Source organism: Cydia pomonella, chromosome 7 (assembly GCF_033807575.1).
Source record: "Cydia pomonella isolate Wapato2018A chromosome 7, ilCydPomo1, whole genome shotgun sequence".
In the NCBI taxonomy this organism is placed as follows: Eukaryota; Metazoa; Arthropoda; class Insecta; order Lepidoptera; family Tortricidae; genus Cydia; species Cydia pomonella.
Window position 1 is genome coordinate 12,690,746 of NC_084709.1, and position 27,871 is coordinate 12,718,616.

At 36.6% G+C, this 27,871-nt stretch overlaps 2 protein-coding genes across 8 annotated transcripts in view; both read left to right on the forward strand.

The window, feature by feature from the left end:
• LOC133519853 (calcyphosin-like protein) overlaps positions 1-11,095 on the forward strand; it is a 70,845-nt gene extending 59,750 nt beyond the window's left edge. For 3 of the 4 annotated variants that reach the window (XM_061853992.1, XM_061853993.1, XM_061853995.1), the window contains exons 3-8: positions 4,940-5,093; positions 6,042-6,138; positions 6,330-6,410; positions 6,672-6,796; positions 7,236-7,320; positions 10,542-11,095. In XM_061853992.1, coding sequence (XP_061709976.1) covers positions 4,940-5,093; positions 6,042-6,138; positions 6,330-6,410; positions 6,672-6,796; positions 7,236-7,320; positions 10,542-10,643 — 644 coding nt within the window. In that variant the 3' untranslated portion in view covers positions 10,644-11,095. Of the gene's footprint in view, positions 1-2,162; positions 2,307-4,939; positions 5,094-6,041; positions 6,139-6,329; positions 6,411-6,671; positions 6,797-7,235; positions 7,321-10,541 lie in introns of those variants that run through there. The other variant, XM_061853994.1, reaches the window with a different exon arrangement.
• A 3,482-nt stretch (positions 11,096-14,577) lies between these two features.
• Positions 14,578-27,804, forward strand: LOC133519860 (calcyphosin-like protein). 4 transcript variants are annotated; one of them, XM_061854009.1, is made up of 8 exons: positions 14,630-14,658; positions 15,025-15,091; positions 20,926-21,079; positions 22,351-22,447; positions 22,656-22,736; positions 23,353-23,477; positions 24,994-25,078; positions 27,271-27,804. In XM_061854009.1, exons 2-8 carry the CDS (start codon positions 15,055-15,057, stop codon positions 27,370-27,372), a joined length of 681 nt encoding a protein of 226 aa, XP_061709993.1. In that variant the 5' UTR covers positions 14,630-14,658; positions 15,025-15,054; the 3' UTR covers positions 27,373-27,804. The 4 variants fall into 4 exon arrangements, with proteins under 4 accessions (XP_061709996.1, XP_061709993.1, XP_061709994.1 ...); XM_061854010.1 differs by having other exon boundaries at positions 14,631-14,695; XM_061854011.1 differs by having other exon boundaries at positions 14,637-14,655; positions 15,027-15,091.
• The last annotated feature ends 67 nt before the right edge of the window (positions 27,805-27,871 follow it).

Sequence of the window (27,871 nt, forward strand, 5' to 3'; positions counted from 1 at the left end):
AGAGAAAACGTTTTTCCACTTCTAAATATGTTCCACTCTCCATGATTTTTAACCGACTTCAAGATTTCAAACGGAGGAGGTTATCAATTCGGTGGTATGTTTTTTTTTAAATGTTTGTTACTCTTTAATGATTGGTTTTTGTCAAAACTCAGTTCCGATGATGGGATCCATGAGAAATCGAGAGAACTCTTCAAATGTGAAAGGCATACATATAGTGATTTTTGTATTTTCTTTAACAAATGAAGCATTTACATAAAAAAAAGACATTTGATGAAATGGAACTGCTGATGATGATCAGAATGGTACTCTTCAACGACGCATAGTACACATTTGGCGATTTGTCCTCTTCGCTGTGTTTGTTAAGTAAATTAGATTTTCAAACCAATTTTTTGTCAAGTTGGAGTTCTGACGATGGGGTCCATGAGGAATCGAGGGAACTCTTCAAATGTGAAAGGCATAGGTACATATAGTGAATTTTGTATTTTGTTTGACAATCAAAGCATTTACATTTAAAAATGTGACATTTGATGAAGTGGAACTGCTGATGATGATGAGAATGGAACTCTTCAACGACGGATAGTACACGTTTGGCGATTTGTCCTCTTCGCTGTGTTTGTTAAGCAAATTAATTTTTCGTCAAGTTCGAGTTCTGACGATGGGGTCCATGAGCAATCGAGGGAATTCCTCAAATGTTAAAGGCATATATATATATATATATATATATATATAGTTATCTTAGTATTTTCATCAACAAATCAAGTATTTACATTTGTAGAAGTGACATTTGATGAAATGGAACTGCTGATGATGAACAGAACGGAACTCTTCAAGGATGCATAGTTCATGTTTGGCAATTTGTTCTCTTTGTATGTTTGTCAAGCAGTTAGGTTTTCAAGGCACATTTTTATATATCTATCCTATTTAGTTTTTTTTTTATAATTATCTGGTGCTTCATTTCATGCATGGTGTGAAATAATTTATCTTAAATACAGTCGAATACCCTATTGCGGGTATCTTACCAGTCAACCATAGGGCAAGTCTGAAATATGTCAAGGTGGGTGCAGTGACGAAAAAAAACATGTTACCTCCTTTTCTACATAATAAGCGTAGGACGCTGTCTTTTTAATTTCATTGTATGAAATCCAAAATCAACAATAATCGTTCTTTCATCGGTCTCCCTCATTGAAGTCGGTTTTTTTTTCTTAAAAATTATTAGTATGTTATTGACACAATGAAAAACTAGGTTTACTTATAGGTTTTCCTTTTTTTTCAAAATTTGCAAAACAAAGAAGATTTTTTTAAAGCGAAACATAAACCTAGAATATATTACGCTGAAGCGATCGACATCAAAATCAAAGAAATGGAATTTCATAGAAGAAGTACCGTTATTTCGTTAGATTCAAAAAACTATTCTTCCCTCTTAAGTCCGGATAGCATAGCAACACATCACCAATACCTAAGTCCACACTGGGGCTAAAAGGAATAGGAGTATCATTGAAGTGTACCGGCTCAATCGAATCAAAGTCTAACTTGGCAAATTGTCGAGAACTACCGATGATTATAGCCTGACATTTGGCGGTATTTACAAACAGGCCAAACTTTTCCAACTGTATTGTTGATGTTGAATGTGTAAGAGGTCCCTGTTTAACTATAGGAATAAGTAGCTTTTAAATTCCACAACCTAAGAATCCTAAAATGTTTCTTTGAACATCCAAGCAAACATAAAAGTTCTGATTTTTAATTATAATACGTAACCTCTAATTGAAATATGCTTTCCGCAATAATTGAGTTAGTTATTATATTATAGAATAATCGTTATTTATTAGCATTTGTACGATGATTAGGTATTTTAGCGAAGATATCGAAACTTCAATTATTCTCTATTCAACTCTACTGCCGAGAAAAATAATTCGCAGTAGTAACCACCAACTCACATGGGTGACTAGTGGGAGTTTTTGGCTGTGGTAAAAATTCGCAGTTGTTAACACTGGTAACGACTTCGGTGGTAGATTAGATAACTAGTGGAAATAATCCCAGCACATACACTGCGATAAATGTTGTTCTAGTCTGCACTAGGTCATGTAATAGGGGTGTTTTTCACGTACCTGTAGTCAGGCGATCTTGGCGTGTTTGTAGTTACCACTTGGGTGGGGTAAAGTTTTTCAGTCAGTCGGCCAAAGGCGGCGCCGCCTGAGGGACGCGCCGTCCGAGGACTTTTTGATATTCGAGACAGTTATCTTAGTGGTATTATACAAACGAATGATTGTGAAATATGTATACCGGTAAAAGCAAGACTAATTCATACAGTAAGTTAATTTACGCTCTTGGTTTTGTAAGTTATAAAACGATGGCAAAATTTGTTTTGAGCAGTTTAATGAAATGGGTTTATTGTTGCGTGCAGAGAATCCTGTATTTTCTTTACGGTAGTGAGGTTAAAGTACGTTTAATGTATTATCAATATAATATTGTCATTATACTTACCAAATATCAATAATTTTCGAGTAATGAATTTTCGTCTTGCCATGTTTTTTCTTCCTATGTAAATTCATAGGAATCGAGGCGGGATGTCAGTATACATAGGTATTTTGCGGCAAATTTTACTCCCCTAATGTGTATTCATAACATGATATGTATAATGTAATAAATAGCTATTTTAAAACATATTGTCATTTTGCCTTATTACGAGTACCTACCATTTTTTAGAGGGCTCGAAAGAGTTACCTAAGTCGTCAACATTTTACATACAAATGTTTATCCTGTTATCTCAGGGATCTCCAAAGAGCAAAGCAATATGGGGCCTGGGGGCCTAGCCAACATGACAATCGTTGATAGAAAACGCCAATATAAATTTAAATAATGCATGAAAATTGACACGTGACTTTTCGTAGTTACCTAAACAAAAGACAACACTGTCGCGAGTTGACGACAAGGGCGGCGGCGGCGGCTTGCGCAGGGGTAGCGACCCGCGAATCAAAATTAATGCTTCAGCGTAAAAATTAAAGCGAGAGTCGTCTAACCATACTATTAAAGCATGCAGCGCTAGATGCTAAAAGAGCATTTTTCTAACGGCTTAAACGAATTTCGTGTAACAAAAGAACACTAACATGCTGTTCTTACTGGTCGTTGTCGTATGTAGTACAGTCGGCTGCAGAGAAAAGGAAGTAAGTATAAGTACCCCCTCTGCATAGAAACTTGTATGCAAAGGTGCTAAGTTAAATAGTGTTGTAGCTGACTGTACATATAACCAATTTTAATCATTGTGAAATACTTTAATGCAGCTTTGCCTTCGTCGTCGCACCGTGGTGGTGGATTTTCAAGGGGACTCTTACTCTTACTGTCCTCGCTTTGGCATGCCATGCCAGTTTTATAATATTACATAACAGATTGCATACGGCGGCGCAGCGAAGCAAATGTAAAATTTATTTAATGAACATATTTTTTTTCCATTTTACTAATATAATGACAGTATGTATGGTTGCAAAATATATATAAGCGACCTGGCCATGACACTTTTCACTACATGTGTTTTTCGAATAAGATGAAAGTGGATGTCCATACAAACGTAGTCCTCATTTTCCTTTCTAAATATTAATTGTTAATTTTATATTTAATTTCACCTGAGTATTTTATTGCTGACATGTAAAATTGTATATTGTAAAATAAAATAAAAGAGTATGAATATTAATGAAAATAATTTAATGTATATCGACCAGTGCTATTATGGGACCGTACGAAGGGGTCGTTTGATTTTTTTTTTTGATTATTATAAGAGTTTTAGTTTTTGATCATTTAAAAAATTGGTATGAAAAGGTATTTCGCTTCTAATTCTTAATGATCAAAAAATCTAAAAAGGCAAACGGTGCCCTATAGTTAATGCACATCGAAATATATAAAAATATTTTCCATAATATTCATACAAAGACGAAAATGGGAAGTACGTTTACTTTTTTTTGGAGATCGGCCTTCCCCTTTCCTCTTAACCGCTTTTACTTCTGTAGACGTTTAAAGTCCGTCTATGCAAACTCTGCAAGTGTGGCACCGACCGAAGTGTGGAAGTGTCTGTAGAAACGTCATATTTTCATAGAAATTCGGGTATGATGACATTTTTACACTTTGTCTTACTAAATGTCATGCAGATTTAGGTTTGTCCGACCCTACCTACTCATATTTCACGTCAATAACTAGGTATATATACCTACGAACACAATGTAACGGATGAACCGATTTTGATAAAATATGTCTAAGAACCAGCGCTAGAAAACCTGCTTTCAATTAACCCCTTAAAAATATTGGTTTAAAAATGAACTTTAATGGCTATCAATAGGGTTGAAAATTATAACTGCCTGATAGAGCTGCGCTGGGTAAATAGATAAAAAAACCTCATCCCAATCGGTTTAGCCGTTTAAGAGCTGCGGTGCCACAGATAGACATACAGATACACAATCATAGCGGTCAAACTTATATCACCCCTCTTTGTGCATCGGGGGTTAAAGAAACTGCTAGGCTAAAAAAGCGCTTATTTTTTTACATCTTCATGCGATCAGCTGACGTTCCTTCCACCGCGATACAACCGGCTGACGAGTTCTTAAATTAACAATAACATCTAAACTATCATCTGAGAAAATTCATACCGTTTGATATGACGGTGATGACTCCATTTTTTTTACGTATTTTGGTGGCTGCCATTCCTCAATACCAACGGAGTAGCAGCTGACGTCCACAAGAGGTTCATCATAAATAGCCGTTAACCACTATACGAGCTATCGCACGGGAGGTGATTGGTCATGGAAATCTGTTCCTTGCTCGCGGTCTATTTTATTGTACATATTACAATTTCTAGCAAGGAACACTAATACTAACAAAAATATTATCTTTAAACTCTTGACATTTTCAGACATGTGTTAAAAAGTGTTTGCATTGTAATTCTTTTGTTCTACAGTAGCATGGCATCGTCCACAATCTGCGACGTCCCGCGTCGAGGAGGAGTTGATGCAGAAGAGCGCACGAGCGCTCAACACGACCACCGACCCTCTGGAGAGACTGCGTCTTCTGTGCCTCTCACGCGGCGCGTCGGGAATTATGGGACTGGGCAGGCGAGTATTCAACTAAGTAAACTTTCTTGGTCTGTGCAAAGACTTGACGCTCAAGTGGGACACCCAGCGGGGCGTGTGATATAACGTCTATATAGCCACCTCGTGCACGATGCTCCAATCCCTTGGAACCCTGACACCCCCGGGGCTACACACACACACACCCCATCGAACAGGCTCCCGAACAGTCCATGCCGTTGATGCGTTCAATGGCGCTATTTGACATTTGGTGATATTTGACAGCCTTTGATTAGGTACCTACCGATCCGGATTGTACAAGTTTTAGGTAATATAGCTCCAGGAATTCTGATTTTGTGCTTCTTTCGCCAAGTTCATAAGGAAGATAGTTGCCAGTTTCCAGTCGCAATCTCCATCGGAGACTGCTCCATCTACGTCACCGACGGACCCACATCTTACCCGATGCATGCAGAACGTAATTAGCCTATAGAGCCGTTTTTAAACCTAGCAACTTTTCTACATGGTCAGCATAACTGGTTTTTGATGGCCGCTTGGTGTTTTAATTGGACTCTCTTAAAATATACAATTCTACTCTCCATAACCAGATGTAAAACCTCAAATTTCGAATTGGGACTTCATGTGAGCAACCATGTTTGAATCAGTCAGTTGCGTAACGTGAACAAATCTAGCCGTGGGCGAAGTCGCATACGCGAGGACATTTTCTTTCAGTATAAATTGTCAAGGGTTGGCTCCCGCGGGGCCCCCTTAAGTGAGAGGCCGTGGGCGAGGGGCCGCTTCGCCCACGGATAGCTTCGCCACTGGAGCGAATTTTTTACCGACTTCAATTTCATGGAAGGGGGAGATTCTGTATTCGGTTGTGGCTATTTTTTTTTCTACATACCGACTACAGCAACAGCACATGATTTTTATCATTCATTAGTTCGAAATTAAATTATCATTCGACCATAATTGATAGAAATTATAATTTCATAGGATTTTCCGAAGAATGGATGACGATGGAAGCAAACAACTTAATAAAGAAGAGTTTTTCACTGGCATCAAAGACACTGGACTGGACATTAGCGACGAGGTAATCCACCTTAATGTCAATTATAAACAGTATGTAGCTTAGTGCACTGAAGTTTTTAACATGAAAAATGAATTTGTGCCTAAGATTTTCACATATTTATTACAGATTGTTCTTCCTTGATCTCATTCTAACATTTCTAACTATATTATGTTATGTAGCATTGATTGTGTATTGTTTACATTGTATTCTAGGATGCAGAGAAATTGTTCGCTCAGTTCGACACAGACAACAGCGGTTCTATTAGTATCGACGAATTCATCAAACAGATTCGTGTATGTATAAATTTGTTCTTTGCAAAATTATTTTTTAATCTACTTACCTACTAATATATTTTACACTCGCCGGAAAGAGCGCTTACCTACTAATCAATTTAAGACGCTTAGGTACGCTTTGGAATAAATCTAATATGACACTAGCGTACTGGAGATTAAAACCCCGGTGGAGATCTTTTCAATGTTGCAATTACTGTGGTCTTTGTGGGAGGTACCTAGCTGACTTCTGTGTGAATTAATGATGATGCTCGTTTTTTCCAGCCTCCGATGAATGACGGCCGCCGTGCTATAGTCGAGCGGGCGTTCAAGAAACTGGATAAAACTGGAGATGGGGTCATTGCCATAGAGGATCTCCGTGGCGTTTACGCGGTCACTGCAAATCCGAGGTACTTACTGTTACAAGATTCTGTTACAAGTGTAAAATTTACGCGGTAAATTGTAGTACACATATCGCAGTAAGCGAGTTTCAATTTACAGAACGATTCGTGAGAGCTGACAACGGAAGACTATGAAAATGGCCTGGATGCCTTGGTCACTTTTGCTTTAACGTTTTATATTAATACATCTCACGCCAGATCTCATAATTAGACCTGTAGTTTGCAACCGTTTTGTTGCATTAGTTCAATTTTTTTTTATACTAACCATACCATTACTCTTGTACTCTTGTCCTAAAAACAACATACAGGCTTCGAAATTAACTAAAAAAATGAATATCTTCTTCAAAATGCATCCTTAAGTAATTTAGATTGCATCGAAAATAAAGAGTAGGTAAATCGTAAGAGAGAGAATGGGAGTGGGTATGTAATGATAACAATTTAATTTTAGGTACAAGAGCGGTGAAGAGACAGAAGAACTGATCATGAACAAATTCCTAGCTAACTTTGAGAGCGAGGGCACCGTTGATGGCAAGGTGGGTACAAAATCATTGTGATAACTCGTTCATGCTGAAACAAAACGTGTGGCGAATTAAATCGGTCCAACCTCTCATGTGCCGCGAATATTTTTAGAGTACATATGGTGCTACTTTCCGGCACGTGTGCGGGAATGAGCACTTTTCGTGTATACGTCGAAACTTTAAAGAGCCATATGAACTGTAAAACGTTGTACGATACACGTGCGAATAGGTAATTCGCAACTCGTGTTGATTTGAAACATTCCCTTCGGTCATGTTTTAATTTATCACACCTCGTGGCGCATTTTCTGTTTTCTGCACTTGTATCTTAAATAACTATTTTCAAATAGTTTCCTGCTCGTATGCAGATTTTCCAAAAAATTATAAATTAGTTTTTTCTTTTTTTTACTATAATGCATTCTGGGATTTTAATGCGTCATAAAGGGTATGCGTCATAGTGGAAGGTTAAGAAACCAAAGAAACACAGAAATTCGATGTCTTTTTTATAGGACTCTAGACCGTTACCTCAAAAATAATGTTTTTTCCTAGATTGAATATATCTGAATTTATTCAAATAATTAATGTGCCATTTTACCCCGCTTCTGTACATATCTTAAATATATCTGAATTAAAACAAACGCATTTCATGTAAAATATTATTACAAACAATTTTTACCTACCTATATTAGCCACAAGCAGCATATTATCTTACTTTGACTATATGATTATAAAAATACAGTGTGTATTCAATTCTACACAAGCAGTAGAAAACTAATAAGTAACTGGGAAAATTACCTAACTAATAGGCTATCTTTTTATATCTTATATAAATAGGGTAACCACCCGCATATACCTATTAAAACCCTATAACTACTAATGAGTCTAATGACTCCTATCTTATTTAAATTTACGATTTTTTTAAATATTTTTTCACGCCACTGTTCGGAAATGTGGCAATAGATGGTCTAAAACCAAGCCAGAAAGTAGGCAACAGCTGTAGCCCCTGAACCACCCCTACTACAACGTTTCATTGTTATCATAATCTGTCATTGGTGATCATTGTTATCATCATCTGTCATTGGTGATGGTAAAAGATCTTTTTTTGGCGCAACTTTTTCCTTAATAAATTAAATTAGGTATTTATAGGACCAATTACTTGTTTAAAAAAATAAACGCGTAAAACATTCAGTTCACGCTTAAGGTAGGCGTTTTTGTTTTTGTAGCTGTTTGTGGTTTTTTAGCAAAAACGCTTCTAAATATAGAGTCTGATTGAAGCAAACAACAGAAAAACGCCGCTTAAAAGTGATAAAAAAAGTAAAAAAGGCGCGATCGGAAAATACTAACTTAATTGGATAGTGTAACTAGTGTTTGACAAAAAAATACAAGAAACACGTATATACGCTATAAAAATGAGTTCTTCTAGTGAAGAAAATATGTTCCTGGCAAAAATACATCGCTTTCTTTCAACAATTGTCCTCACGCCAATATAAATATTAATTTCGTTAGTTATGCAAATGTTTTCTTATTTCCTCGCACTTCGCAGTAGTCGTTAAAAGCACTATGTAATGCCTCGGCCGGAAATGCTAAAGATGGACTCGGTTTATGAAATTAAATTTTTTATCGTTAAACAATCAGCATATTTAATGCAAACCAAATCCAAATAGCGGTTAAAGACCTGTAAAAAACCTTAAATATATTATGACACATGCCTTCCTACAGATCTTTCAATTATTAATTGTTGTATTTCCATGACTATTGATTAAAAGTAAAAAATAAATGTGGTAAAACAAAGACACTTTAGACATTATTTACAACAAAAATACACAAGGAATCTGCCGAGATAGCAAAGAAAATCATCTAGGTAACTTACGCCTAGTCATTGTTTCGGATGTTATGAAAACTGATAGATCATGGCCAAGGCCCCAACATTGTTTGTTATCAATACAAATTTGAATACTCATTGCGTAGCTTTTTTGGTGGTTACACTGCTTTGTATTTATGCGTAAAAATGTGTATGTGTGGGTTTTTGGAATGTGGCTGGTTGATTTTAATAAATAAGTCATGTTAATCATGTTACATATCGATAAGAGCTATAAAGCAGAAAGGAATAGTGATTAATTGAAGCTTTTATATCTTCACTAAAAATAAACATCATAGATATGCTAATGGATAATACATATTTTATAATATAAAAAAATAACTCAATTCTTGCGAAAAACATATTTTAATAGTTATTTATGTATTGTAATTAAAAACCCGAACTTTTCCTTCGTTTCAACCTGTCGTGATCACGATAAAATCGTGACCTGATAACCGCGATAAAGAATAAAAGCGTTTTCTGTTAATTTAAGTACAATTAAAATTGTAAGAAATGTCGATAGTTTATCTCTATGACTTTATCAACATGGCCACAGCAACGGTTACACTTAATCGTACATAAAAACCAAAGGGTTACGGTGACAGCTGGCTTTCGCTTCAGATATTGAATCTCATATATTCACTTACCTATGTGTACCTATGTGTGTTACACAAATTGACATCTATTGACAACGTCAAATATGACGGAGTTGTTCAGAAATTATCTGAATTCAATTCGCTACGTGCACGACTGTCACGCAACCTAGCGTCCGCAAGTCTAGGGGAAAACGTCAATGCACTACATCTTATAAAACTACTCCAAAACTTAAAACTACTGAAAAGATTTTCATACAACTTTCATCTATCAATAGAGTGATTCTTGATATTTGACCACCACATTGATATTTTTTGAATATATCTTCTTCTCAGCCCTTAAACTGTAGTAAATTTTAGTACGCAGTGTATGAACTAAATGTAGAATATTTAATCTGCTTTCTATTGATACCCTACATGTATATCTAAAATAACTAAATGTAGAATATTTAATCTGCTTTCTATTGATACCCTACATGTATATCTAAAATAAATACTTTGGTGTGCAAGATGCAGTACTTATTCAAAACAAGGTCGACTTTTACCTCTAGATAAACCTTCTGATACCAAGCTTTGCGATACACCTATGTGCGTTCTTTGTAAACGCGTCATAATGCAGTTCCTGTATAGTCTAAAATTTCTTTTTTTTTTTGGGTTCTTTCTTTATCATGCCAAGCAAACCGTAATGATCCTTGTTTAACCAAGTAAAAAAGATTCAGGCATCAACTATAAAAGCCTGGATGAGGGAATCCTAAATTCCTAAACAAAATTTTATTTCCTGTTATCAGGTAACGCTTGAGGAGTTCATGAACTACTACAGCGGCATCAGCGTGTCCATCGACAACGACTGCTACTTCGATCTCATGATGCGGCAGGCCTACAAGCTTTAGAGAGATCAGGGCAGAAGCATGGACCTAAAATACCATGGACTTCACGTCGCTAAGACAAAACTGTGATTTTATGACACGCCGTTTATTCTCGTATTTACGCGCGAACGCACACATTTACAACTCGGACCGAGCGGTCCTTGGCTCAAGTCCAATAAGCGAGTATGTGTGCGTGCGAAATCAGCGTGTCATGAAGTCACAACTCCGTTTTAGCGACGTGGTGTTCTTGCATTTTTCGTCCATGACAGTCTTTGTTTGCCAAATGTTTCATACCATTTGGACAAGCAGGACAGCACATACACGCACCTTTTAAGGTTTTTGTCGAAACGCTGGATATCGAGCACTCTGTCACTATGATTTATTCAATATTATTAATGGTAAAGATTTATTTATTTAACAAATTAACTATGTTTGAAACATGCTGTGTTTCCTATTAATTAAATATTTTTAATGTATTGTACAATGTTTTATTTAATCATATCCTACTACTAGAGATATTGAATGTCGAACGTAATATAATCACATTAATATATAAGTCAATTCATGATGAGATCGGGACTAGGGCATTCTGGGCATTCAAACAGGATTTGGACCCCTGCGACTATAGCTACATGTGTCCAAATTTCATAGTGGCTAATACAGTCACGTCTGATAACATCGACACGATCGAAGTGCCATAAACATGTATACACGACTTCATGGCCCATATATTAGGGTAGTGTATACATATTTTTGGCACTTTGTCCGTATCGATATTTTCAGACGTGACCGTACAACACAAACACATACCTTGAACAAAGTAAAGAAATTATATAATAAAATCGGCCAAGAGCATGTCGGGCCATGCTCAGTGTCGTGGTTACCATTCTGTCAGAACCAGGTCAGAACAGACCAAACGGGGGCTATTATTAAGTATCACATGATCTACCTACATTACAAGCATAAGGGAGTACCTTCGCGGCGCTTTGTACGTCTTTTTACTAAGAAGAAAAGATTTTTTCATAACTCAAAAACGGCTGGACCGATCATGTTATCGACCATCATACAAAGCGCCGCGAAGGTACTCCCTTAGTCTCTTATGCTTGTAATGTACATGATACTTAATAATAGCCCCCTTTGGCCTGTTCTGACAGAATGGTAAATACGAAACCCTACACTGAGCATGGCCCAACATGTTCTAGGCCGATTTTTCTTGTCTTCATTTTGGAAACTGATCAATCCGCCCTCTTACGTACGACAAGACGTGACGTGGTCGAGTCGACGTCCACTGTAAAATGCCCTCCCTTTATTTAAGGCCCAGTAACTTCGTGTTCTCCTCTCACTCTCACTGAGCGTAAGCGTGAGCGAGATGGAAGATGGAAGTGCGTGAACGGGAGCACGGATGTCATATTTCACAATTTTAATTTTATGTACGTAACTAAATAAAAAGTATTCAATACATGACGTTTTATACATGATTTTTAGAAGAAATTTTCATATTTTTAGCTTTCGTGCATAATTTGTTACACATTTTTAAGGTGCACATTAGACCTATTTTCGTGATTGTTCCTATCGAGCGAAAGACAATAAATCAGGATTCGAATCGATAGAGTCCCTCGAGAAAGGCCTCAAGATTGCTAACTAATAATAATTTATGGCAGCCGTATGTGATCTAAAAATGCGCTAATACTTTTTAGGGTTCCGTAGCCAAATGGCAATAAACGGAACCCTTATAGATTCGTCATGTCCGTCTGCCTGTCCGTTTATTATTAACTCCGTCTTCTAAATCTACTGCACCTTAAGGGCCACCCTACACTCTTCCGACTCTTCCGAGCGTCGGCGTCAGCGCTATGGAAAATGGCGTAGCTTCGCAGGTGCGCCAACGTTGCGTCGAGCTGCAGCCATGGAGTTGCCTAGATGCCGACGCTCGGGAGACGCTAGTGTGGTGGCCCTAAAATAAAACGTAACGCAAGGCATTGACGAATACCGCAGGTCATTTGTTGCAATATTGTTTCGATTAATTATTATTATATTCAATTCACAATAATGTGAAGTTTAAATGTTACGCCATGGTGGGTTAAGGGAAGGGCATGAAACTATTTATTCATAACAAAAAAAATTACCGCCGAAAAAAAACTAAAAGGCAATAAAAAAACCGGCACTAACACGAAACGAATCGACCAACAAAAAACAATAGCACACTGAAAAGAAAAAAATAATAATTTTGTCTTCAATAACGCAAGTGAATACCTATCCTACAATTACAATTATAATCTATTTCTATACACCTTCTATATACCTAATACAATGGCTAGGCCCTAATACCTAATCAATTTAATTACATCTAGAAAGTATGAACTATATACATACTTCAGTACCCCTAGTGTAAATTTGATCGACATCATAACGTGACGAACGCGTTTGCGTTAAGTCTCATTTTGTATAGGATTTTGAGTTTCCAAAACGTCCCGCTTGGCGCGCTCTTTGTAAATCCAATACAAAATGAGACTAAACGCAAACGCGTACGTCACGTTTCGAAATCGAATTTATTTACACTTGGGGTACTGAAATCAATCACACAAATCTGCGTATTTATATATTTACAATCTGTTATTTTTTGAGTCGGTGCCAGCCTCAAACAAACTTGAGCACCTTCCTTGACGCCCCTTGTATTGCCTTGTATTGGGCGCTTGGCGGAGGTTGCAGTTTTGGAATGTGTTGCGTTCAACTCTTCACTAAGGTGCTCCTGTGCTAAGGTGAACCTCCTCCGTTTTATTCGTCGGTTAAAAATACAGGCTGTTTATTTAGTCACCTGCAATAATTTACGGGGTCTCGAGGTCTATCCTCGAAATCGCGAAAAAAAAAAACGCGGCCAAGTGCGAGTCGCACTCGCCCATGAAGGGTTCCGTACCATTTATGACGTATTAAAAAAAACTACTTACTAGATCTCGTTCAAACCAATTTTCGGTGGAAGTTTGCATGGTAATGTATATCATATATTTTTTTTAGATTTTTCATTCTGTTATTTTAGAAGTTACAGGGGGGGGGACACATTTTTTTCATTTTGGAAGTGTCTCTCGCGCAAACTGTTCAATTTAGAAAAAAATGATATTATGCGGTTCATAGAATACATCTACTTACCAATTTTGAATAGCATAGCTCGTATAGGTTAATCTATAAGGGTTCCGTTTTCTGCCATTTGGCTACGGAACCCTAAAAATTGGTTATTTCATACATTTTGGACCTTGACATTTTCTATTGGAGAGTAATTTTTTTCATGATTTCGGGGTTGGTCCCACAGTAAAAGTAGCTCAATATGACCTACGTGCTAAATATATATATATATATATATATATATATATTCAGCACGTAAATTATTGCAGGTGACTATAAATACACCTGTATCAACTTGTTTTAGCTACCTTCTACAAAAAAATAGGCGTGCAATTTCTTGCCAACCGTCTTAAAGGCTAGATTTGACAAATCTGCGCGTCATCGTGAATGACACGAACTATAGACCTACATGTAATAATAAGATATAGGTATTATAGAGTTCCTGTTTTATTACGGTTTCCAGTTCAATTTTGATTTAACTATGATATAGTTAAAGATTTTCAATAATTATCATTGTTAGGAATGCCGATACTTTATCGTTAAGGGCACAGCATTCGTGGTCCTTTTGTATATTACGGAACATACATGCAGAATATATAGGTAATACGCTCTCAGATGACCTTGGCATTGTCAAATGGCTCCTATGTGTGGTCTGGGACCTACCGCGACAAACGAATTTCGAAATTTCGTTATGTCTGTTCCATATTCGTTTTTTTTTGTGGTAGGCTACTTGCTCGAATATGCAAGAGTGATAGAGAGGCAGATAACGAAAATTTCGATTTTCGTGTTTCGTGGTAGGCCCTCTGATTCGAATCTTTCATTCGCGAACAATTTGGTCTACTTAAGGTAAAGTTTTTCGGTCAGTCAGTCAGTCTGCCAAAGGCATCGCCGCATACGAGACGCAACGTCCGAGAAGTTTAAAGTGGTTATTAGATCTACACGGTCGCCGGGCCCTTGTAAAGGCTGGTCAACGGGTGTTAACACCCAACTAGTTAGCTTTCTAACAGTAGTTTTCCGTTCCACGTTATATCAGGACACCGTTGCCAATATAAATTAAATTAAAAATAAATCTACGTCCACAATCGAGTGTAAATAAAACCATTTAAAATGTCAAACTTTGAATATTTTTGGCAATTTTAGACAAAGTATTTTTTATATCTGATATTTCGTGAAACGGAAAAATCAGCCCGGCCCTCCGGGCCATCGGAAAGCCACCGGCTCCGGCCCAGCGACCGTTTAGATAGGTGTAATCAGCGCATATAAGAATATGATGTTTATGTTTTTATATTAGAGACAGTTATCGTAGTGGTATCATACAAATATGACGTACGAAGGTAAACTCAAGACGGATTCAAACAGTAAGTAGTTATGCTCTTAGTTTTGTAGCTTATGAAAAGATTGCAACAACGTTTTGTTTTGTGCAGTTTAATGAAATAGTTTTATCATTGACAGAAAGTTAATATAATGTTTTTATTGTTGCGTGAAGATAATTCTATTTAATTTCCGTTACTAGTGATGTTAAACTACGTATATTGACCGAAGTGTTAGCGAAGGTCTTAACTCGAGCATTTTGATTTCGTATGTCCGAATGTTCTCCTTTACAGGTCGCAATTCGCAGATTCTATGATTAAATAGTTTTTTGTTGAACCAGTTTTTGGATTTTTCAAAATGCGGAGAATTTTATTCACGTTAATAGCGTCTATGGCGCTTAAGACCATTATGAGTTCACTATGATAACGACTCACGGAACTAAGTATTTTTCATTTTCACTTTTACATTTTCTAAGCTTAACGCGAGGTCTACAGCTCTCCGAGCCACAAGTTGTTGGTATGATCGACTTTTACGCCGCAGGAAATGAACGTCTACGCAGTTTGGGTGGATATTGATTAGGTCATGGTCAACTCGGTCACCGAAGTAGGTAGTAGTTTATTATCATTTTAGAAAATGATGTTGAATCAATTCTGTAGGTATGCATCAATATTCGGGCAGTGATGTTGATGTTAAACTACGTTTATTGTTAGTATACTCGACTTTTACGCCGCAGACAATGAACTTCTACGCAGTTCGGGTGGATATGGATTAGGTCGTTACTAGGTTAACTCGGCTACCGAAGTAGGTAATAATTATCATTTCATAAAATTATGATCGATAAATCCTGTAGGTATGCATCAATATTCGGGTAATGATGTTGATGCTTAACTACGTTTATAGTATGATCGACTTTTACGCCGCAGCAACTGAACTTCTACGCAGTTCGGGTGGATATCGATTAGCTCATGTCTAGACCTTTTAGGTAGGTAACTCGGCTGCCAAAGTAGGTGGCAGTTTATTATCATTTCATAAAATTACGTTCAATCAATCCCGTAGATTATAATAATTAATAGGAACTCAGCCTATATACCTCCCACTGGCACAGGCCTCCTCAGTCTCATCTCTCAAACTTTGAAGTATCATTTGGTTGTAAGGATTTATTTCTCCAGAAGAATATTAACAGCACAGAACTGCACTGTGGGTAGAATTGACTTTTAAATAATGATTTTGCATGTTTTTTTTTATACGTTCATTCGGATTTGATTTTATTTTATTTTTTTGGTATTTCATAGTTAGTAGTATTTATGTGTTGGTGTGGTGAAAAATGTTGTATTCTACTCGGAGGCAAAGTTTAATTAACCCTCGTCGTACCTTGCAATCCTCGCAACGCTCAAGATTCCACACGAACCATGCCCTACACTCGTGGTTCAATTTTGGAATATTTTGCTTGCTGGGGTATCAATATTAGCAGGAGCGGTTAAACAACAACTTTGCCCCCTTGTAAAACAAATAACTACCTATTGTATATAGTGGTAATCATGGAATAAAAGCATTTTTATTATTGCCATATCCGTTTTTGATGAGTAAATGTATGTATGTACGTACAATGTATGTCAAGGCACAAAGTATTGGATATGTCACAAAGACAGGTTTGTTACAGGTCTGATAAACGAGATTTAGTGTATGGAGTGCCGCAGGGAAGCGTGCTGGGTCCGCTTTTATTCTTACTGTATATTAATGACCTTCCTCGTCACATTAACTACCCAATGGTACTCTACGCCGACGACAGCACAGTAGTAATTGATTGCAAAGATGATAGAGACTATGAATATGAAATTAATTACACTTTACATACCATAATTGAATGGCTCAAGAACAATAATTTAATGATAAATCTAAATAAAACGAAAGTAATGCATTTTTATCAAAGAAAAGTAATGAGACCCATTGATTGCAATTATGAACGAACAGTTATAGAATCAGTAAGCAATACAAATTTTTTAGGAGTCCATATTGACAATCATTTAAATTGGACAGCTCATACTGAGATAGTTTGTAAAAAATTAAATAAATATGCTTTTGCTTTGTACAAACTGTCCAAGCAAGTTAGTACGGAGGCTGTGATGATGGCCTATCACAGTTTCGTTGCCTCTACTTTACGCTATGGGATCATCTATTGGGGTAATTCAGTCAACAGGGAAGCCGTCTTTATGGCACAGAAGAAATGTGTGAAAGCGATTCGGGGGCTTCACCTCACAGATAGCTGTGTGCCACATTTCAAAGACCTGAACATACTTACATTCCCTTGCCTCTACATTTTTGAAATTGCAATGTATATTAAAACAAACCCAACACTATTCAGGACGGTCTCTGAGGTATTTGCTAGAAACTCCAGGTACCCTCAGAATCTCTTTCCTGTTTCCGCAAATACTGCCCTAATGCGTCAAAGTGTGTTCTGCTTAGCTAGTAAGATTTATAACAAATTGCCTGTCCATTTTAGAATGTTACCCCTAAATCAGTTTAAGCATAGACTCTTGACATTTTTAATTAAAAATTGTTTTTACACTATTTCTGAATTTTTGCTGTATAATTTTAATACTTATGATTTGACATGACTTTCAATATTAATAATAACTAGGTATTTATGTAGATTTCGCATGTTAGTATGTAAGGAAATTATTCAAGTTTTTGTACGCCATCAGGCAGGGTATAGTGATACATATATTTATTTACCACCACTGTAATCAGTTTGAAATACCTATACTCACGAATAAAAACACTTTGAACTTTGAACTTTGAACTTTGTAATAATTTTCTATTAACAGTGTAAATTATCCTATAGTAAAATGCGGATATGACACAACATTTTTGAAAAATATTTTGTAAAGAATATTTCTTGTTGTTTTAGGAATCATTTAAAACAATTATGTTCAAAAATGGATATGGCACAAACGGTTTACTGTTAGTATAGGTACGCGGCAGCAACTGAAATTCTACGCAGTTCGAGTGCATATTGATTAGGTCGTTACTAGGTTAACTCGGCTACCGCAGTAGGTATGGTATATTCGACTGTTACGCCTACGCCGCAGCAACTGAAATTCTACGCAGTTCGGGTGGACATCGATTAGTTCATGTCTAGACTTTCTAGGTTAACTCGGCTGCCAAAGTAGGTGGCAGTGTAAATATTATTATTTCATAAAATTATTTTCAATCAATTCCGTAGGTATTGTTATTAAAATAATATTTTCAATAACAAAAAAAAATAAACAGGAAAGAAACGTTTATTTGTAATGAAAGTAGAAAAAAATGTTATTTTTATCATAAATTATCGATTAATCTAAAATGTAACCCGTTTTATTCCTCCTCCTCATGCACCCTGAACCTGAAAATCTTCATTACAGCCTGCAACGTATAATGGAAAATTTATTCCTTTCTTTCCCGTATAGGTAATAGTTAACTAATAAAGTATATATCTTTTTTCCCGTAAAGTATATATATTTTTTAATTCCTCGATGAAGCTTCGATGGCTGACAATAAAAAATTACTTTTAGGATATCCCAGATAACATCCAAATCCATTGTAGATAACTTTGGGTCGTCAGATGGCCAGTTAAGGTTACGTCTTTTGGAAATAAGCGTACATAGGGTACAGAGACTGCTTAACATCAGTCGGGCCGTATGCTTGTTTGCCACCGACGTAGTATAACAAAACAAGATTTCCGGTGATGTTTTTCCAAATTTTTAAAATTGCTTCTTTGTTGGGGTGAACAAGTTGCCCCTTCCTTCCTCTGGATACCAAGTAGGTTAATTAGAGAACTTTAAGCAATGTTGGACAGAAAAAAAAATCTGCAATGGTACTTTTACATACCGCTTCTCGGGTGCCATTTACGGTGCAGCAGGTTCGGAAAACGGAGTTAAAAAAAGTCGTAGCGCTTTTTACGATCACAATGCGGTTGCTAATTGCTATACATTTAATTAGCAATCCTGAGGCCAGTGTTGGCCGTAATTGTTAATTCGAATTAACCATTAACCAATTGCATTAACCATTAATTCCGCAATTAGTCAATTGCATTACGCATTAATTTAATTAAAGTTTAGAATTAAATATTTGGGATGTTAATTAAATTGGTTGTGTCAATCCAATAATCTATTAATTAGAATTACTCTCAATTGCATTGACGTTTAATGGTATAAAATAATTTCGTAAACTAATAATAAATGTTACTATTACTTGAAAGCATATTAATACAAGCTTCAGTGAATTATAAGATCGTGATGTTTTAAAATTAGACTGACCAAAATGACCCTGAACCCTGGCAGTACCTAGTGGAGCGCAGATTTGGAGCAACATAGACACACGCCGATTTCGTCATGCGACTCATGTTGATGAGCGCTTGGGAGAGCAATACCCATGATAGAGCTGATGCTGAACCCTGGGAGTACCTAGTCTAGTGGAACTCAGGTTTGGTGCAGCATAGAAGCAAGCCGTGGTCATCCGACTCGTCATGATGAGCACTTGGGAGAGAAGTATTCAAGAAAGAGCTGATGCTGAACCCTGGCAGTACCTAGTGGAACTCAGATTTGGTGTGACATAGGCATACGCTGTTTTGGTAATCCCACTGGTCTTGATGAGCACTTGGGATAGCAGTATCTAAGATAGAGCTGATGCTGAACCCTGGCAGCACCGAGTCAAAATCAGGTTTTGTGCAGCATAGGCACACGCACACTTGCTCATCAAGACGAGTCGGATGACTAAAACAGCGTGTGCCTACGTTCCACTAAACCTGAGTTCCATTAAGTACTGCCAGGGTTCGTTCAGCATCAGCTCTATCTTGAATACTGCACTCCCAAGTCCTCATCAAGACGAGTCGGATAAGGAAAACAGCGCGTGCCTATGTTGCACCAAACCTGAGTTCCACTAGGTACTGCCAGGGTTCAGCATCAGCTCTATCTTGGATACTGCTCTCCCAAGTGCTCATCAAGACGAGTTAGATGACCAAAACAGCGTGTACCTATGCTGCACCAAACCTGAGTTTTACTAGGTACTTCCAGGGTTCAGCATCAGCTCTATCTTGGGTACTGCTCTCCCAAGTGCTCATCAAGACGAGTCGTATGATCAAAATAGTGTGTGCATATGCTGCACCAAACCTGAGTTTCACTAGGTACTGCCAGGGTTCAGCATCAGCTCTATCTTGGGTAATGCTATCCCAAGTGCTCATCAAGACGAGTCGTATGATCAACACAGCGTGTGCCTATGCTGCACCAAACCTGAGTTCCACTAGGTACTGCCAGGGTTCATTAGGAGGATGAGTAATATATACTCAAAACTTATATAAGTTCAGTCTTGCAGACCTTTAATCGGCGTCCTAGGGGACGCCGTATATAAAATTACGATATTCATTCTTGTTAGTTGTTAATTATTAATCACGTTTTTATTTTCATTAACAATTTATTTAATTTTTAATGGTTTGTGAAGCAATTGATGTAAATGCAAATTAATGTTAATTGCAATTAATAATTAATTTTCCGTAATTGTTAATGGTTAATTTCAAATAAGCTTTCCGATGGGTAATTTTTAATGGTTAATTGCATTAACGTTCGGCCAACACTGCTTAAGGCCTTTCTCGAGGGACTGTATTGATTCGTTCTCGAGTTTTTCACTTCCGCTCGATGGAAAAAAAAGTCAATAGTAGGTCTAAAACTAAATTCAAAATGTTGTAACAAATTATGATATTGATATTTATGATATAATAACAAATCACGTTTTAAGGCAACGTTACGATTTTTTTTTGTATATTTTTCAGACAAGTAAAAAAAAATGTAGGGACATAGTAAAAAGCAAAGTAGATCCAGGTTTTCATCTTAACTCTTTGGCTCCACAGTAGCATGGCATCGTCCGCAAGCGTCGCCGTTCCGCGTCGAGGAGGAGTTGATGCAGAAGAGCGCACGAGCGCTCAGCACTATCACCGACCCTGTGGAGAGACTGCGTCTGCTGTGCCTGACACGCGGAGCGTCGGGAATTATGGAACTGGGCAGGCGAGTACATCAACTAAGTAACTTTAGTGGAGTCTGTTTAAAGTTCAACTGAGTGTACGCTCGAGTGCGACGTCAGACATTTTTCAAAAGTCTATTTCTGCTCAGGATAACGAGGACTGTCATTTACAATGTTTTTTGAAACATTTACAAGTTTGTCAACTGAAATTTACTTTTCTTTTTTAATTATGAATCCTTGCCAATTTAAGTCAAAACAACTAATAGGTAGTCAATTTTTAGAAAAAAAAATTGGTACACTTTTTTCTGAAGACTCCCGTTTAGTACATATTCAAGCGGCCGCGGCCTCATGCACACACAATTTGGCATCGTGAGGTATGACAGCCTTTGATTTCCTACCAGGATTGTATTGTTTTGTTCCTGCAACTTTAAAATTCTCTAAAAAAGCTTTTGTACTATCTCTCGCACGTGTGTACCAAAAAACATTAAAAAAAAGCTAATAAAATTTCGTGTATCTTCCGCCAAATTCATAAAGGAGGCATCTGAGGCATCCGCTATCTTCATTGGTGTCTGCTCCATCTACGTCACCCACAGACTTACGGGGTAGCTAAACAATTACTATGGCGTTCACGTAATAAGCCTAGCCGTTTTTAAACTTAGCATGTTTTCTATATCGTCAGCAAAACTGGTTTTCGATTAACATTTTAAGTTCTACTCTCCATAACTAATAGTTCTAAAACTTGGGGCTTAACCCTCGCGACCTACGGATGCGACATCGCTTCAACTTCGTACAAAACCTCTGGGACCTTTTGACGTTGTCTATTCTTGGCACTGGAGGGGTTAATGTTAAGAGGGAAGAATTGCGATCCTAGCGAAATAACGGTATTTTTTCTATGAAATTCCATTTCGGAAGAAAACGTTTTCCACTAAATAAATAGTAACAAATCACTTTGATTTTCATTTCGATCGCTGCAGCATAATATATTTTAGGTTTATAAGTCCCACTTTAAAAAAAAAACAAATTTATAAAAAAAGGAAAACCCAATGTCAATAAAATACTAAAAAAACATGGAGAATGGTAATATTTACTTAGAAGTGGAAAAACGTTTTCTCTTTTTGTATTGACGATCACGTGGTATACTTGTATACTTCCCTCTTAATATGAGCAACATCGGTTGAATCAATTTGCGTAAATTTTAACTACATTACATACCTACCGACTACAGCAGCAGATGCGTTTAACCATTCTTATTCATCTTAGTTCTAAATTAAATTACAATTTTAAACATTATTCATAGGAAATAAAAAATTCACAGGATTTTCCGAAAAATGGATCACGGTGGAAGAAAACAACTTAACAAGGCAGAGTTTTTCACGGGCATAAAAAACTCTGGACTGGACTTAAGCCACGAGGTAATCCACCTTAATATCCATTATTAATATTCTGTAGCTTAGTATAGTGAAGTTTTTAACATTGGTCGTATTTCGTGAGTCTCATGAAACAAGGGATTGTGGCTATGATTTTTGCATATTACAGAATGTTCTTCTTTCGCTTATTTCCTTCTACCTACTATATTATGTAATGTGGCATTGATTGTGTATTGTTTACATTATTTTCTAGGATGCAGAGAAATTGTTCGCTCATTTCGACACGGCCAACCGCGGTACTATTAATGTCGATGAATTCATCAAACAGATTCGTGTATGTATAAATTTTTTATTTGCAAAATGATTTAGAATATTCACAAGGCGCAAAGAAAACGCTGAAAGAATGGATTCTTGAGCCTTTCAAGGCACGAGGGTAAAACGAACTTTGCCTTCGAGTGTAATAAAAAGTTTTTCATCACACAAACGAGAGTAATAAAAAAAATAACTTTCAAAAATATCATTATAAGTAAATTTTACTAGCATAACAACTCAAAATTTGCATTTTTGTGGATAACATGCAACTTTTTCATCAGTTTTTGAACAATCAAGAAAGCCTCTACCAACTGGTGTGGTGAAAATGAACTGAATACCACTTCAAGTTATGCCACTGTAGTACCAGAAATTTTGAAGTGTTGTACGCCCTCGCCGCGGAGGTCATCGGAAAAACAATGCAAATACATTAATTGCTAGACAAAAGCTGAGGTATATGAGGCTTTGGCTTCCAATTTAAACTATAACTATTCCGTTCCGATATTGGGAAGTTAGATTTTATCAAAATAAGGCACCTATCCAAGTGAAGCATATATCCGTGTTTTACCCTATTGTCATCTCTGTGGGAGGCACCTAGCTGACTTTTGTGTGAAATAATTACGGAGACTCGTTTATTCCAGCCTCCAATGAATGACGGCCGCCGTGCTATAGTCGATCGGGCGTTCAGGAAACTGGATAAATCTGGAGATGGGGTTATTGCCACAGAGGATCTCCGTGGCATTTACTCGTGCGCTGCAAACCCGAGGTACTTATTGATCAACCCGCTTAGGAAGATTCTATAGGTAACAAGGGATCTTAATATTCAATCTGTTGTTTGCAAACGTAACATTAGTATTTTTTTATAGTCCATAAGTATATCCTATTATTTAATCTTGTCCTAAAAACATTGATGGATTCAGAATCAGCTGAAAAAAATGATGGCATACTTTTCTTTCGGTGAGTTTTTTTAATTTTAACAGGATACTTAATGTGAACTCATCGTAATATCTTGGTATTTAATAACTCGTTTTGTTGATACATATTTTGACGTTTATACAATGATCAACTTACGAAAACGTCCTGAAACGTGCGTTTGCAGATTCGGCACTTAAACTTTACTGCATTAAGTTTACTTTTGTATGAAATATTTATGTTTACACAAATTATAATGAAGCTTTAGTTATTAGCATCTATTAGAACGTATTTTTAACCGACTTCAAACTTGTATACCTCAGAAGTCTTAGAACTAAGTCATTTCTGAACCGATTTGGAAAATTATTTTGTTGTTCTAAAGTATATAGTCCCTAGTTGGTTCCGTTATTGTCAAAAGGCCATTCCGATGATGGCATCTATGACGAATTCAGGGAACTCTTCAAATCTCATAGTCTTATACTCATGAGTACATATAACGATTTTGGTATTTTCATCAACAAATCAAGCATTTTCATCCAATACAGTGGCATTTGATTAATGAAGTCACCAGAACGGGACTCTATAACAAGTATAACAACGCATATTTCACTTTTGGCGATTTGCCCTTTTCTAATATAAGTTCTGAATAGTTCTGAAGGAACATTAATTTGTGTTAAGGTCTAATTCTTATGATGGGTTCCATGAGGGCCAACTCCTTGACTTGAACTTGAAATGTACCCAAAGCTCAATTTTTTTTAGTGACATGACAGTTTGGCATGACAGGAACGAGTCTTGCAGAATGATGCATTAACAAAAACAAAAATGGAAATATAAAATTAATCTTATAAAGAGTATTTAATACCAACTTCAAAAAGTATAAAATAAAATAACATCCCGTCTTATATGCGCTAGCAATTTATACGTTTGAACTCTGTGCCAAGTTCAATAGTTACAATACTGGTTCTTTCTTTCTTATTGAACTACACCTGGGCTAGCATTCGGGTTGACGGCATGTTGACGTTAAAGATATAGCTTGGCACCAAGTTCAGTTGCTAGCGCATATATATAAAACGGGATGATATTTTATTTTATAGTTTTAGAAGTCGGTTGTTTTTCAGATTATTTTTTCTTATGTCAGTTTGCTCCATGTATTTTGACGTACCTTATTCTCTTTGGCATTGGGAGTCCATTTCTTTTATTATACGTCAATGCCTAAAAACAGAATTTAAACCAGCCTTAGAGTGACCCTAAAAAGGAATTATCTTCTTCGAAGTGAATCTTTAAGTAATATAAATTGCATCGTGAATAAAAAGTAAATTGTAAGAGACAGAAAGGGAGTTGGTATCTAATAATGACACATTTATTTATAGGTACAAGAGCGGTGAAGAGACTGAAGAACTGCTCATTGGCAAATTCCTTGCTAACTTTGAGAGCGAGGGCACCGTCGGTGGCAAGGTGGATACAAAATCATTGTGATATGAAATCGTCTGCGTAAAGTCCTAATTTGACATCATTTATTGCCGCCAACATGTCATCCGAGCACTTGGAATAACATACCGTGAGACCGTGACAAACAGCTGCCTTGCGGTCCAGCTGCTTTTATTGTCCTTTCCAGAGAGATAGTGGATTCTACCACAGCTACAAATTTCCGCTCCGATAGACAGATAGCTCTTAGCATCCATACTCCTAATATTTATTCCTTTCTTTTATATATTTTGGAAATTTGTCTTCGTCATGTCAAGCAAAATAAAACGTGATAAGTGATAACATTGCAATGATCCTTCTTTAACCAAATCCAAATTGAAGTAAAAAAGGCTTGATGAGGGATACTAGGGACAGCCTATTAAACCTATTTTTAACCGACTTCAAGATGTCAAAAGCAGGTTTTCAATCCGGTTGTATGTTTTTTTTAAATGTTTGTTACTTCACAGGTAAATCCGTCATTTCTGAACCCATTTTGAAAAAAAAAATTGTTTGTATTAATATATAATATCTGGGAGACCGAGCTTTGCTCGGAAAACATATTGAAACTCAAAAATGCGCGTTTTCCCAGAGATAAGACCTAGCTAGATCGGTTTTTCGCCCCCGAAAACCCCCATATAGCAAATTTCAACGAAATCGTGAGAGCCGTTTCCGAGATCCCCGATATATATATATATATATATATATATATATATATATATATATATATATAAATATAAATATACAAGAATTGCTCGTTTAAACGTATAAGACATACAGTTTGATCCCGTTTTCTTCAAAACTCAGTTCCGATGATGGGGTCCATGAAAAATCGAGAGAACTCTTCAAATGTGAAAGGCCACATTCACGTTTGGCAATTTGTTCTCTTCGCATGTTTGTCAAGCAGTTAGGTTTATAGGTTTTCAAGGCACATTTTTGTCAAACTTGAGTTCTGATGATGGATTCCATGAGGAATTGAGGGTACTTCTCAACTCTTTTAACCATACTTATAGCCATTTTTATTAGGGTTCCGTAGTCAACTAACCCTTATAGTTTCGCCATGTCCGTCTGTCTGTCTGTCTGTCTGTCCGAGGCTTTGCTCCGTGGTCGTTAGTGCTAGAAAGCTGAAATTTGGCATGGAAATATAAATTAATAAAGCCGACAAAGTCGTACAATAAAATCTAAATTTTTTTTTTGTTAGGGTACCTCCCCTACACGTAAATTGGGGGTGCAGTTTTTTTTTTTGCTTCAACCCTACAGTGTAGGGTATCGTTGGAAACGTCTTTCAAAACTAGGAGTCTTCAGCAACCATTTTTTGATAAAGTGAATATATTCGGAGATAATCGCTCCGAAAAAAAATGTGTCCCCCCCCCTCTAACTTTTGAACCATAGGTCCAAAAAATATGAAAAAAATCGTGGAAGTAGAGCTTAAGAAATGACAACTATAGCGGACATGATCAGTTTAGCTGTTTTTGAGTTACTTATCGCAAAAAGTTTCCCCTTCATAGTAAAAAGACTTACTTACTTTAATTAGGTACTGATTATGCAAATTTGCTTATTTGTTTAACTCGGGTGAAAGGTACCGTTTCATCCCTTGGTTAACAATTTACTATACTTTAAGCTCCAGTTTAGCTTATTGTGACGGAAGAGTAACTACGGAAGCCTACACTGAGCGTGGCCCGACATGCTCTTGGCCGGTTTTTTATTATCATATTTTATCTAAAAATCAGGCAGTTATTTTTATCTAAAAACCAGACATTTGGATTCTAATTACCAGCACCATTTAATGACGTTAATTTTGTTACTTATGTACAACACTTACTTAATAATTTATTTTAAATACAGTCGAATACCCTATTGCGGGTATCTTACCACATACCAGTCATAGGGCAAATCTGAAATGTGTCAAGGTGGGTGCAGTGACAAAAAAAATTATTTATTTATTTATTATTTAATAAGCAGGCAGGCAGTTTGACAACTGATATGACCTGTATCCAATATTCATAAAGATAGTTATCATGCAAATTATACGAAATTACTTCCTTTTCTACATTATTAGGCGTAGGTCGCTGTCTTTTTTATTTCATTGTATGAAATTCAAATTCAACAGTAATCTTTCTTTCAAATCGGTCTCCCTCATTGAAGTCGGTTTTTTGTTCTTAAAAATTATTATTTTCTATTATCAGGTAACGCTTGAGGAGTTCATAAACTACTACAGCGGCATCAGCGTGTCCATGGAGGACGACTGCTACTTCGATCTCGTAATGCGGCAGGCCTACAAGCTTTAGACATCAGGCCAGAAGCATGGACCTAAAATACCATGGACTTTACGTCGCTAAGACAAAACTGTGATTTCATGACACTCGGGCGTAACGGTCCTTGGCTCAAACCCAATAAATGATAACTACGTATACACATACGTAGTACACACGCGTGCGAAATGGGCGTGTCATTAAGTCATTACTTTGTTTTAGCAATGTGGTGTCTTTGCATTTTTCGACCATGGCCTGAAGTCTTTGTTTGTCAAAGGTTTCACACCATTTAGACAAGCAGGACAGCATATATTACACGCACATTTTAAGGGTTTCGTCGAAACGCTGAATATCGAGCACGTCACTATTATTTATTCAATATTATTAAAGTAAAAATTTATTTATTTAACAAATTAACTATGTTTGAAACATGCTGTGCTTCCTATTAATTAGATATTTTTAATGTAATATACAATGTTTTATTTACCCGTCTTCTCCTACTAGTTATACTGAAAGTCGAATGTCAATTTAATCA

Coding starts and splice junctions, on each gene's coding strand:
- LOC133519860 (XM_061854009.1), top strand. CDS start 15,055: ATGACGTACGAAGGTAAACTCAAGACGGATTCAAACA. Junction 22,737..23,352: donor AATTCATCAAACAGATTCGT/GTATGTATAAAT, acceptor CGTTTATTCCAG/CCTCCAATGAATGACGGCCG. Junction 23,478..24,993: donor TCGTGCGCTGCAAACCCGAG/GTACTTATTGAT, acceptor ATTTATTTATAG/GTACAAGAGCGGTGAAGAGA.